Source organism: Micromesistius poutassou (assembly GCF_964030765.1).
Source record: "Micromesistius poutassou genome assembly, chromosome: 13".
Classification (NCBI taxonomy): Eukaryota; Metazoa; Chordata; class Actinopteri; order Gadiformes; family Gadidae; genus Micromesistius; species Micromesistius poutassou.
This window is the reverse complement of record NC_140283.1, coordinates 14,546,115-14,559,686: the sequence shown is the minus strand read 5'-3', so window position 1 is coordinate 14,559,686 and position 13,572 is coordinate 14,546,115. Positions and strand designations below refer to the sequence as shown.

The 13,572-nt window shown below is 42.3% G+C and overlaps 1 protein-coding gene across 1 annotated transcript in view; it reads right to left on the bottom strand.

Annotated features, from left to right (window-relative positions):
• Nucleotides 1-11,706, bottom strand: part of kitlga (kit ligand a) — a 22,869-nt gene extending 11,163 nt beyond the window's left edge. Inside the window, exon 1 of the mRNA XM_084477615.1 lies at nt 11,426-11,706. Coding sequence (XP_084333741.1) covers nt 11,426-11,440 — 15 coding nt within the window. The 5' untranslated portion in view covers nt 11,441-11,706. The remainder of the gene's footprint in view (nt 1-11,425) is intronic.
• Between the last annotated feature and the right edge of the window lie 1,866 nt (nt 11,707-13,572).

The following is a 13,572-nucleotide window of genomic DNA, read 5'->3' as shown; positions in this document are numbered from 1 at the left end:
TATCCTAGGCCTATAATGGTTATAATGTTATCATTTGGGAACACGGGAGTGAATTTGCGTTTCATCAATAACCCCAGAGTTCACCTGTCAGAAACTCAAGCTGAACTCTGGTACATGAGGGGCTCTTTATTCCTGTTGAGGTATTACACACATGCCATTGTGGTCCAATTTTGATGTTTACATCCCGAAACACACAACACATTCAAAATAAGAAAAGATCATGAGGAAATTCCCTCCTTCCTCCCTCGGGGGGCTGAAGAATAATGCCATAATTTCCTGCCTTGGTTAACTGTGTACAGTGAACAACGTTGGGAAAGCATCTACAAACAAAATGTTGCATTCGTATAGGCCACACAAACTAAATAGTTGTGAGACAAACAGTTAACCTGCAGTGCCTATCGTTAATGAACCTTAAGTGTACTTAATTAAGACTGCAGGAAACAGGTCATCACAACCATGCACTAAACACACACACACACATACACACTATCACACGCAGGTTCAAGAGCAATGGTGGCTACTGTGTTGAAAAGTGCGAGGTCTCTCCAAATATTTGAGGTCTATTTTAGAGAGATGCGTATGATATGACACACAAGCACCAAATTCCTCTCTTGAAATGGGCCGCAATCATTTGACTACAAGCCGTAACACATACTTTAGGGAAATTTTTTTTCAAGTGGAACAAAACATATTTTTTGACAGCTAATCAATCAACTCCTATGCAAATATTCGTTGACTGACAACTGAACTTACACCATGCTTTGGATGTAACCGATGCCTATACTATGCCAGATACATAAAGCTAAGCACACAGTTTGCGCATTAGCGATTGTAGGTGTGTGACTATAGTGTGCAGCTTGGTGTGTAATTGCCCAAAGTGTAGTTCCACAATGCAAAATGCAGGTCTTTAAAATAAAGATGGGCTAGTCAACCTCCAGCCCTTACTTCAACACTATCGTGCCCTGGAGCAAGGCTTTCCTTCACCCTAAATGGCTGGTAGGGCTGCCCCTTGTTGCTCTTGTGCAGTAAGGTGTGCCGGGGTTGTAGGCTGAAAGCTACAAGATTATTGCTCCACTCTGTACGGGCCGTCTCGTTGAATGTTGCATTTTCTTGTTAAAAGTGAATCTTTTTCACGGAACGGAATGGAACGCAAATCTAAAATAAATCCTCATGGGGGCAATAGGACATCTTGTTTATTCAGAGATCATACAAATTTTGTATGTGCCGTTAAGTTAGCCAATATGCTCTTTCCAAGACATAAGACTTTGGTCCCTATAATAAACACTGAATAAAATGAAAATCAGATAACGGCTAAGAGCAAAGCGGAAACATAAAGCCAAGCATTGCTTCCATGGAATCTTGTTTGGCCTTTTTCCCTTCTTTCTGTGGTAGGTAGTAATCTATGTGGTAAGCAGCAGCCACCCATAAAGTCTGGAAGGCTAAAAAAAAAGTAAAAAATATATATATATGTTGTTTCTTTAAACTTTAGTACCACATAATCACGTGGTCGTCGTGGTGATGTCCCATAAACTCTGGAAGGCAAAAAAAAAAAGTTAAATATATATATATATATATATATATATATGTTGTTTCTTTAAACTTTAGTACCACATAATCACGTGGTCGTCGTGGTGATGTCGCTGAAAACCCGCTCAGCTTGTGGTGCTGTACGCCTGTTTGTTTTGGCAGTTCAGATGTGCGGTGTGGCGTAAGACATGGGGCCGAGTACCAGTGTACTGTACTGTACGTTGGGCTGTCCCACGTCTGAGATGTGCTCAGCCGGCAGCAGCATGGTACACCTCAACAGATGGCTCAAAGCAAACCTTGTTTTTTTCTACGGTCACTTAGAATAATGCGACATTGACCGACAGGTCACTCAAACACTCATTGAACATGCAAATAATTTGTGCGTTAGCACGAATGAGACGAGGTGTAGAGTAGACGAGTGTCTGTGCTGGGTGGCGGAGAGATTTGAACACCAATTGGAGCTTAACCAATTTGAACAACCCTGAAATTGGTTACTCTCCAATTGGTGTCGAAGTCTACAACAGGTTTCACTTTCACCGTTCACCCTACTTCGGTGTCTTAACGATGTAACGCGCAGGAGTGGATCGCCTTCCCCCGAGCGACGGACAACTGCGCGAGGGGGGTCGAGTCGAAGCAGGAAGAGGAAGCCATTACGCCGCGGTGAGATCAGGGAAGAGACTGCGTGCCTCTTTCTGTGCGTCCGAATTGAATTAGCATCTGAAAACGCTCCCAAGGACTCAGGTGCACTTAGAGGGAACAAGTTCAGGCTAACAAAATTAACCCGGACCTAACGGCGGGGTGGAGGGGCGTCGCTAACCATTAATCCAGACCGTGTGGAAACAGAGCAGTACTTGGCGGCTGTAGCAAGAAGCACTTTAAGTCATTAAGGTCTGAACTAGCTCCGGCGCGGGGGCCGGATTCGGGTCAGGGGGTTTTAGAATCCTCTGGATGCCAAGGGAAGACAAAAGATTCCCAACATAAAACGTTGCAGTACGACACTCGATACACTTTCCAGCTCTGTTGATTCCAATGAAACAATTCAAGAGAAGAGCAATAAATAATTCAAATGCTCTGACAAAACAGTAGAGAATTTGGTATATGTGGCTGTCGCAAGACTGTGATACCTACCCGCCTACCTGCACGCACTATTTAATAACTGTTTAGTCATCATTTCTTAAGTTTTAATACTCTACTTGTAATAGGCCTACTTTAACCGGACCGACGTCAACTGCATGCTGGGAGACTCGCTACTTTAAAGATGAGTTATCTATTCAAAATCACTTACCAAATAAGGTAATACGAATCACACATCATAGCAACTGTGTACATTCGGGTAAACATTTTGTCTCATAGTCTAAATTGTCACAGTGAATAGATGGCGGAAAATGTTTTAGGGAGGGAGCGTGGGGAGGCAAAGTTTTTAACAATAATACTAGGTACTGCACACCGTCCTATGCCTGAATTAATTAGGCCTACTACATAAAAAAAGTTGGCGTGCCGCGCACATAGCCTTACCATGCGCAAAAGCGGTATTCATAACCTCTTCTTTTAACTTTTACCTTAACATCTCATGTGTTTCCCGAAACGTTCTTTGCTACGAATCTCTTTTGTACGTCGTTTGTTGGTAAGGTTGGTCTGAAGCGCTCGTAGAATCTTCTTAGCTCTACCATAGTGATGATTCAGCACCTGACGCTAGTCTCCGCCACTGTACAGTAACCTTTAGAATTCCACATTGCGCATGTTCATTTCTAGTTTGCATCTGTAGCCAATTGAGGCCAAATGAAACGGCATGTTTGAATTAAGGAAATTTTCTCGGCTGTTCTTTGTTTTGGGCCGTGGGTACAGCAGGCAAGGTCAGCTTGAGTCGCTTCCAATAATTTCAAAAACTCGCAACTTCAACTTCAAAACATTATTTAATTTATTTTACAATTCAAAAATGAACAAAACTGTCTTCTAAATAAAGGAAATGATACTGGGAAACAAATAAACTATTATAAGCAACAAGTGAACTTAATAAGCGATCGATTTTCAACCACCGCCTCTTTCCCTTGACATTTAGTTTTCATCAGTTTTAAATTACAATGCCACATATGGCAGACACCTTCAGATATGAGAGACCCCCTCAGATTTTTTACTTTGTTGCCTTTATGGGAGCCAGTCCTCACTTTATGGGAGCTCGTCTCTTATTATCGACAGACCACCAAAGTAACCTTTGACTGTTTAATTAAATCAACTTAAAATTACTCAACTCAAAAACTTACATTGTTTCACATGGGCTGTAGCCTATCTTAGGGCTGTACACAGAGCCAAACACACGCGATAAGAGCAGCCAGCCTATAGCGGCAGCCTAACCATATGTTATAGCTGTTTTATTAATAATAATGGCATATTATGCCATTATCATTAATAAAACAGCTATAACACAACACAACCCTCTCACTGCCTGGAGAGACGCAACGCCACATACACTAAAAGGCGCGCAGGTGACAGTCTTTTAAGCATGTACCTAAACAAGCTCCTAAACAAGTGGGTAGTGGGGCTGCAGGCAGTGCCCCCACGCTTTGAGCGGCTCTAGCGCGGTAATGACAAGCATTAGGCTACGTTTTTTATTTGGCTATCATATCAATATTTTAGAGCTCCCCCAAAATTTCACAAACCATGTTTCCAGGAGAGCTCATGTCACCACTAGGGGAGCTATAGCTCCCCCTGCTCCCCCTTAATTCGCACACTGCTAACGGCTGGAATTTCCAAAATAAAGACCTGTTGTAGTAAAAAACAAAGGTCTGAGTGTGGTAGTGAGGGAATCAAATGCATCTTTCACGCCCGGCTCGGTTTAGGACTCAGGGTAGTCAGCTTTGCAGCGTTTTCCCTTGAGTTACATGGAAGTTATCATGTGTGGGACAGCACCCATGATAGGGTTAGGGTGAGGGGTTGGGTCAAGTAACCCTAATCCTAACCCCTAACCCTAACCCTAACCTAAGTTCAAGTATCACAAGTATCCTAACCCCTAACCCTAACCCTAAACCAAGTTCAAGTATCACTTTATTTACGTTATATATTCCATGTATAAAATCATTATTTATGTCTTCCACTTCATTTGTTCTATAAAGCTTCTATCTATATTTGATTTAGTGCATACAATACATATATAGATATATAGCACAGCAAAAAACATTGTGCACAATTCCAGGTCATCGGTACTTGCACCATTGGAGTATTTACAGAGAAACTGTTGCTTCAAAATCCTAACAAATAAAACACGGATTGAGGTCTCTGAAATCCGTAGGCTTCTCCAAATCAACAACCTCACAAATACAACACGCTGCGAGAAGCTCATTGGCTCAAGTTTACCCCCCAAAATGGGGGACAAGCCGTGGACGGCCAAGATGCAGAAAGATGAGTCGGATCTGTAAATGTTTTGACAGGCCTACTTTTTTTTCAAGTGCTGAATACGTTCTGCCCACACAAACACACACAGACATGGCCTTCACACATGAATCATACTGTGATTTGTCGCCTGTCTCGCGCCTCGCAAATGTTAAAGCTCTACAGGGAGAGTGCACACGGAAAGTGAGGGTCACATCAGTGTTAGGGCCAAATGGCGACTCAATAATTGACATGGCTGATGCGAGGACTGTCTTTGAACTTCGACAATACGGCGCACCATGTCGCCAACTATGCCCACTCAAGAGACAGCCCAGCCACACATGGCCCTGCATGTGTAGCAGACAGAACCAATCCTGTGCCTTGTCTCAGACAAGCCAGCTTGACTTTCGATGGAAAGACGGCAGAAGATGAGGACGGAGAGGAATTGATCCCTAGTGTCGCACACACAGACAAACAAACATGGGTGAACATACACACACTCTTGACACCTGCTTTTTGTCACTATGAGGAGCAGGTTTTTGGGGGGGTTTTCGTTACCAAATTGGGTTCGGAAAAGTGAGAGCAGAGATCACAGCGTATTGTTTTAGAAACAGGTTGTACAAACACTACATTCATACAACCATATGTTTCCCTCCAACAATCCCCTTGAGGGACACTTCATCATTTCCAAAATAAAGACTTGTTTTTGTAAAAAAACAAAGGTTTAAGTGTGGTAGTGAGGAAATCAAATGCATTATTCACGCCTTGATTGGTTTAGGACTTATTGGAGTCAGCTGTGCAACGTTTTCCCTTGGATGTTCTGATGTGTGGGACAGCACCCATGATCAGCATTAGAATGATGCAGCACCATCTATTATTTTTTCTACAAATATAATTACTAAAGGGTGATGATCACTTAAATAAACTTTTAATTTTATTTTTTTTTCTAACCAAACTACACTGCACACTACACTGTACACACACACACACACACACACACACACACACACACACACACACACACACACACACACACACACACACACCTGCTGGATAAGCCACTGAATGTGCATGTAGCTTTAGTAGCTTTTCTGACGAAGCTTGCTCAAGGTTGATGTGGCTTAAGTAGCTTTACGGAACAAGCGACATATAATCCAAACCAAACACCTCACTATTATCTACATCAAGGAGCCTGTTTGTTTCTTGGTGATCCACATATCCTCCATTTAGAAAGGTGCGCATATTTTATTAAAGAGTTTTGTTCGCCATTGAAATGTTGGTAAAAAATATGGCATACCAGTATTTGGCGTGCTAGTAGGCTACGCTTACAATAGGTGCCAATTTGGCTCTTTTTGAAGAAGAAGAAGAAGAAGAAGAAGAAGAAGAAGAAGATCTGGAATCCAGCATCTGCAAGCTGTCCAAAACTATTCATTCTTGCATCAGCAGATAAACACTCCACAACCAAATTATGGCTAGATAGAAGCCATCATCTTTATCCTAGAAGATGCTATTTGTCTTTATCGAGGCGGGGCATGAAATGCATCATAATAACTTGCTTAAAAAGGACATCAAATCACCAGTCAAACTTACTTCAAGTGCACTGTCGAACACCTCAACAACAATACACAAATCAATTAATTGTATAGAATAATTTCTTGACTACAGAAATATCTAGCTATGAGACAGTAGGCTTAAGTAAATTGAACATTCGTAAGTCATTCATGATAATCATAATGATCTCAAACCAAAGCCAGATACTCCAGTATTGTCGCAGGCATATTGAGGAATGCAACACAATTACTTAAAAAAATGTGTGCATTTTTGTTAATACCTGTGTTTATGCCCAACATCCGGCTTAATTGCTCGTTACTCTGTTGTTTAATTGATAACTTTCCCACCCTGATTTTTCTGCTTCTTCCTTGTCCTCTTATGTCCATAATATGACTTTTCCCGGAAAACGTTGAGGTTAGATGATGTGGATTAAATAACCAAAACACGCAAAAGTGTCCAAAAATAAACTCGACAGCAATGTGATACGATTTCCATTTGGTCACAAGACACACAAGACATCATGAGAAACCAAACCAAAAACAATTACGCTGCATATGATGATTCGATTTGGCTGTAAAATAACCAATGAAAATAGATGTTTGTCATTGATTTGGTTTGTGATGTATCACTTTGTTTATATATTCCATTTATCAAAAATGTACAAAGAGGATATTTCCACTTCCATTCTTCTATATAGATTCTCCAATGTTGAATCCATTGCAAACAATATTTAGAAAGATTAATCATAGAATAGTAAAAGAAAATCGTGCACATATTCACGCAATCAATACTCAAACCAGTGGGCTCTTTACAGTAAAACTGTAACATGTACATCGAAATCCTGGTAATGATTGAGCGCAGAATTGACACATGGAATTTAAAATCAGACATGGCGGATTACCAAAACGTTTGAATGATAGAAATCTATTACGCATGTAAAGTGCCACATGGAAGCAAATCTGCATGTTTATTACCTTAATATGTATCAACAACAGTGATTGACACAAAAATGGTTCTAATACACAACATTCTGATTATCAGTAAAAATGTATTAAAAAACATTGTATCTCAGACCACGAGACTGGTCTGGGCCTGAGGAATGAATGGGAATGTCTGACCTGGCCAGTCTTGAGTTTGGGCTGAGAATCTAACCTGTAGGCTTCTTAGAATCAACAAGCCACACTAATACAACAGACCCTAAAATAAGCTCATTGGAAACATCCCCCATGGTTGGTAAAAAAGCAAAATGGGGGACGGGGAAGTCACCGACTCCCACGACACAAGAAAGTATGTAGTATCTATAAACTTTAAGGCAGCTAATGTTGATTCTTACAAGCAACACATAAGTGACTGTTTTGGCTTTTGTTTGTCGAACACCTTCTGCCAAACACACCAAAATATGCCCCACTGTCACTTGGCTGGCCGGGATCCACATGAGCATCTGACTGCAATCTCCAACGTTGTCATTCACATGATGTGCCCTTCCTTTCCCGCTCCTTTGATACGAGAGGATGACCCCGAGTGCAATAAATTGATCAAATTGTGCATGTCATTAGAAGGCGATTTATTTTTATACACATGGCGCCACTCAGCTTGCAAGGATCCTTTGGGCTTGCGTGTCTGGCTGAAATGCCTTCCAGGTTGGGAGCTGGTTAGCGGTGTGTTTGTACGAGAGGGGTCGCAGAAGGCAGGCTGTGTCTTTCACACAGTCACTCTAAATATGTCCAATGTGATCCAGCTATGTGCACTACAGACGGCAAATCGTAGGCCTGTGCAAAAACTCCCCACAAACACGCACATGTAGGTCTACCCACCACACGCACCAACCCCAACGTACCCCCAAACACACACGCACATGTATCCAAACACACACACACACACACACAGAAAGTGTTGTTTTTCTAACAACACTTTCTGACAAAGCAGTTTAGATGTCATGGACATTATAAATCGATCGTCTTGACTTGACCCAGATTGAGTGAGCTCTCAAAGTGTTTTTTTATTAATGGTGAGTCATCACACTAGATACTACACTATAGCTACTGAAATTCTTGTCGGTACCGTAGGTTCATTGAGAGTTCCTGTTTAGTATAATAATAATATACCGGTGTGGCCCAAGGCTTTCAGACATGTTCGCCCTGCTTTGTAAATGAGATAAACTGACCTTTGCATAAAGTGTTTGTGTGAATGACACGTTACACATGAAAGTATCATCTGCACCAGCCGCACGGCTCCACATCCTCCGTGTGTGACGTGTGAAGACATATTGCCAGCCTAATGCAATAACCGTCTAACACAATGAGCATGTGATGCTCAAAGCTGCCATGATGAGATGGTATTACCATGGAGCTCACACATCAATGTATGGGCTAGCGAAACAATACACATTAAATACTCCAGGTGATAGGTAGGATATTACTCTTGAACAGATTTACAATAATAAAAAAAGATAGATAATTGAAAATAAAGATATTATAAATATGTTTATGTAAATATAACATTATGGCTTGTTATTTTGACTAATTGTGTCACTTTGGGCATTCCATCATATGTTTTCCATTGATGTTTTGTGTTCATTTGTGTTTGCTAAATAAACAGTTGCTGACTCTATCTGGCCAGTGGGAGACATTATTATTCTTGGCCGTAATAATTGTAAATAGAAGGGGGAGCTGCATTTGTATTCATCTTGTTTGCATACGAGGTCTTGATGACCATTTAGTGGTACACCTAGAGCCAAAGGTTGGACACCACTGTAGTATGCCCTTTCCACCTGGATTAACTGGTTGAGGTTGACCTGAAACCCATGAACTAATTGACACGTAAGCAATGTTTTTCTACATGTAAATCTCTGGTCCCATTGCTACCTACAATTGGTCCCAGCACCACTCAATAAACTGGAGAAATGGCTTTCTGATTGTGATCGCCGGTGATCGTCCTGAACGCACATTTCCTTAACAGGAACCTCGTAGTAAATCCTGTCTTGCACATAACATGTTTACAAGCGGATTAAAAACGCTGCGAGAAAACATGAATCAGTAGCCTACAACACGAGTGTGTAAGTGTGTGTGTATGTGTGTGTGCGCGCGTGTGTTCGAATGGCGGGCGGGGTCTTGTAATTGATAAAATCACAACACTACGAAAGCAACCATTGAATGTCATCCTATGACACATTTTCTGCGCAGCGCTGGACTTCTTCTGGTTCCAATGTGTCCTTCCTGTGCACGGAGGGTCCCACGCAGGGCCGTCCTCCATGCGGATTACCAAGGGGGCCGTGTAAACATTGACAGTGCCATAATCATGTCACATGTCACACACTACGACGTATTCTATTAAATTCAAAGCTAGAGGAATCGACGATTCAAACGTTGGATACTCGCTCTTTCTCACTCTCTCCCTGCTTTCCCCTCTCATTACGTGCGCTCACACACTTACACACAATCAATCAATAAAGCACGCACACACACACACACACACACACACACACACACACACACACACACACACACACACACACACACACACACACACACACACACACACACACACACACACACACACACACACACACACACACACACACACACACACACACACACACACACCTACCTCGATGTCATGAATAGTAGCGCTATCTACTGGTCTGTGCCGGACGCGCAAATAACCCCGCACCGTGTGTGTGTGTGTGCGTGAGCCACGTATATCTCCCACGGTTTTGCTCCTGTTTTATGCATGTATATACATGCACTCCACTTGTCTATGTAGATGGCGTGGTGGTGGAAACTGGACACTTTTTCAGGATCAATGTTATTGAGATGCGCGCTCGGTCGTGTTCGGTGCCGTCCCGTAGGATGTGGATGTGTGAGGTCAATAAATCATTCCCAGGTCTTGCTCGCTCTCTATCTGTTGTTGCATACGTCATTATCACAAAACAACAACCAAACAAAAAGCCCTGCAGCCCGGGGCGTAGTCCTACCTACCCCTAATCGTTCCGCAATTATAGGAGACTTCAACAGATCAGCACACACACACACACACACACACACACACACACACACACACACACACACACACACACACACACACACACACACACACACACAAACACACACACACACACACACACACACACACACACACACACACACACACACACACACACACACACACATACATACATACACTATAGAAGGCAAAATGGCTGATGGGCGACAATTGTAAAAAAAAAAAAAAAAAAGGTCAGCAGGACAGGCTCGTTAGGATATTGTCGTGATAGGTCATCAAGTTGGAGCTGTTTCATTACCAAGACGTGTTGTGATGATTGCGCTTTAAGCCAAACGGTCTTGCCACAGAAAAGTGTTCCTCACTTCAGACCCGAGGCGTATACGATACGTGGGAACAGGCACCACAACCCATGTAACTATTAACACGTCGAAAGCCGCCGATAATCCTGAAAAGTCAACGAGAGAGGTCGGTACACCTTGCCCCGTTTACGCAGCGTTATTGTGGAAGTACAAACCACACAGCAGATGATGCATGTCCCTATGATGTATTCCTCCAATGTGAGGCAGGAGAATGATATGGATCCTTCTATTGGGTAGCAGGAAAAGTGTCTCCCAACGGTCACTTGTAGGCTATGGCTTGCACATTTTCATCAGACAAGTCTACAGCTAGTCCATGTAGTCCATATCTCTGTTTAGGACCAATGCTCAAAGACGAACGCTCCCCCATTCAATTCCACTTAAAAGCGCGTATATTGTCGTATAAACACTTCAAATCCAACCACACACACACACACACACACACACACACACACACACACACACACACACACACACACACACACACACACACACACACACACACACACACAGAGATCAACAGTCGTCCTCAACAGACAACAGACAAGACCGCTGCTGCTGCTGCTGCAGGAGAGAGCAAAAGGCAGAGAGTTAAGTGTTCATCCTCACAGTCGTCCACTTACTTTTGACTTCTTCATATGGAACGGGAGGAGTAAATCCAATGTATGCGAAAGCCTATTTTATTTTACTTCTACGGTGAGGAAAGAGGCTCTCGTCATCCCGCGTGCACATATCCAACGCCTAAGTTAGTAATCCGAGCAGAAAAAAATTCACCCCGAAATGTTTTTTGCAACTGCTGGCTACTGCTGATGATTATCCGGAGACCGTGGGCTATACAGCTATTAACATTGGATCCTCCACACACGCACACACACACACACACACATGCGCACACACCGACGCTCACCACCACGTCTGGGGACGCAATGAAACACAGGTCAGCGCGAACAAGTTTGAGATGCGTTTTAGGACGGCCCTTTATTTGAGTGCGTAACGAGCTGCTCGAAGTGCCGCCCTCTTCGGGCTCTTCCTGCAGCCGCCTACCCCAGTAGCACTTACAGCAGCAGCGAGCGGCTGCTCCAACATTGTGCATTCTGTTTGAATTGAAGGTCTAGGTCTCGTTTCAAAAGTGTGCTGCTGTCCTCTGGCAACGATCTACTTTCGCACACAAATTAGGTTTTCTTTTATTATTATTTTTTTTTATCACTAAACTAAACGCACTAAACGCTTTTTTTTATTATTTTTTTTTTACTATCAAGTTCTTTCGATCTCTTGCTCAGCCCGAACACCGTTTTCCTTGATTCATTTACCAAATATGCAAGGTGTGTCACGGAATATGGACTATGGAATGACTTCCATGCAATACAAAGTAGGCGTGCGCGCCAAGGGCTTCCTTAAACACGTGGTCCTTCCTGAAGGTCTAAAACTCTTTAATATCTCTAATCTGCAGGTAACGCTTTATATTTTATCTGTATTAATGTCAAGTCACTCACATCCTTCTTTTCACTATACATATTAGAATATATTTTTTTGTTATTTTCCACATCGACAAAGGCACTTTGCATTCCTCTTACACATCTCTGCCTGAGCAATTAATCAGTTGCTTTCAATAAAGGTATGGCACCACCAAGCAGCCATTATGTAACTCATCCGACACATTCCATGTGATTTAATATAAAAAATCTCTTTCAGAGTTCATACCCTGTGTTCTACTACAAGGCTGGGTGTACTAGAATGCGGTAAGGGTGTGAATAACAAAATACAGGAAGTCTATTCTTTTTTTTACAAAATAAATATAAATATTTCCACAAAAGTCCATTGACAAACGGTACCTTTTATTTTTCTCTGGAAAAACTTTCTTCTGAAGTGTGTAGCTCACGCTAGCATTATTTACACCTGATAGAGTTCTGTCTATGCTAAAGTGTAATCTTGACGCCACAGGTATTGAATTTTGGGGCTAGGCATGACTCAAAGAGCTAAAGGTTCAACACGTGGTTTATTTAGAGATACAAGGTTAACAGACATGCACTCTGGAGGTGGTTCAGGAAGAATCTCTCGGAAATCTTCAGTCTACATGGGCGGAATGGTAAAGACTACAGGGGTCTGCTTTATCCCAGTTAAATCTTCAGTCTATGATAGACCCTATAGGCCTGGCTTAAGCCTTTACGGTCTGATTTATCTCAGAACCATAAAAGTTTAGAATGGGTTGTCTTGGCCACACATTAGTCAGAACTGGTGTTAGCGCTACAAATGTGTGGTAATGGGGTTAGTGGTAATAATGTTAGCTTTAATATCGTGTGGTCTAAGGAGGTAATAGAATCAATTAATTGACCACAACTGGAGGTTGGCCAATCACAACATGTGTATCATAGCCTTGGAAAATGAATGGATTGGTAACTTCATCCAACTATTAACCTACGGGCAACAATCCCTGTCCCACCATATTGCTTTATGAATGGATAGTAACTTTATATCAAACTATTAACCAGCTACCTAGATACAAGCACCAAATAGAAAAATAGAGAACATGTATTGCCTGTCAATCACAGGTGTAGGAAATGCAACACTTCTCCCTGGCAGATAAAGGGAGGGAGGGAAGTTTTTGGGTTGTTTCGTTTGCTCTCTCTCTGCTCTCTCTCTCTTAAAGGTCCCATGACATGCCACCAGGTGTGGTGTGATTAGCCGTTACAAGTTTTGGAAATCTGCCCCTTTTGACTTCATAAGGGGCAGAAAGTGGGCGTGTCCACCTAGATGTGTGCTGGATAGATCA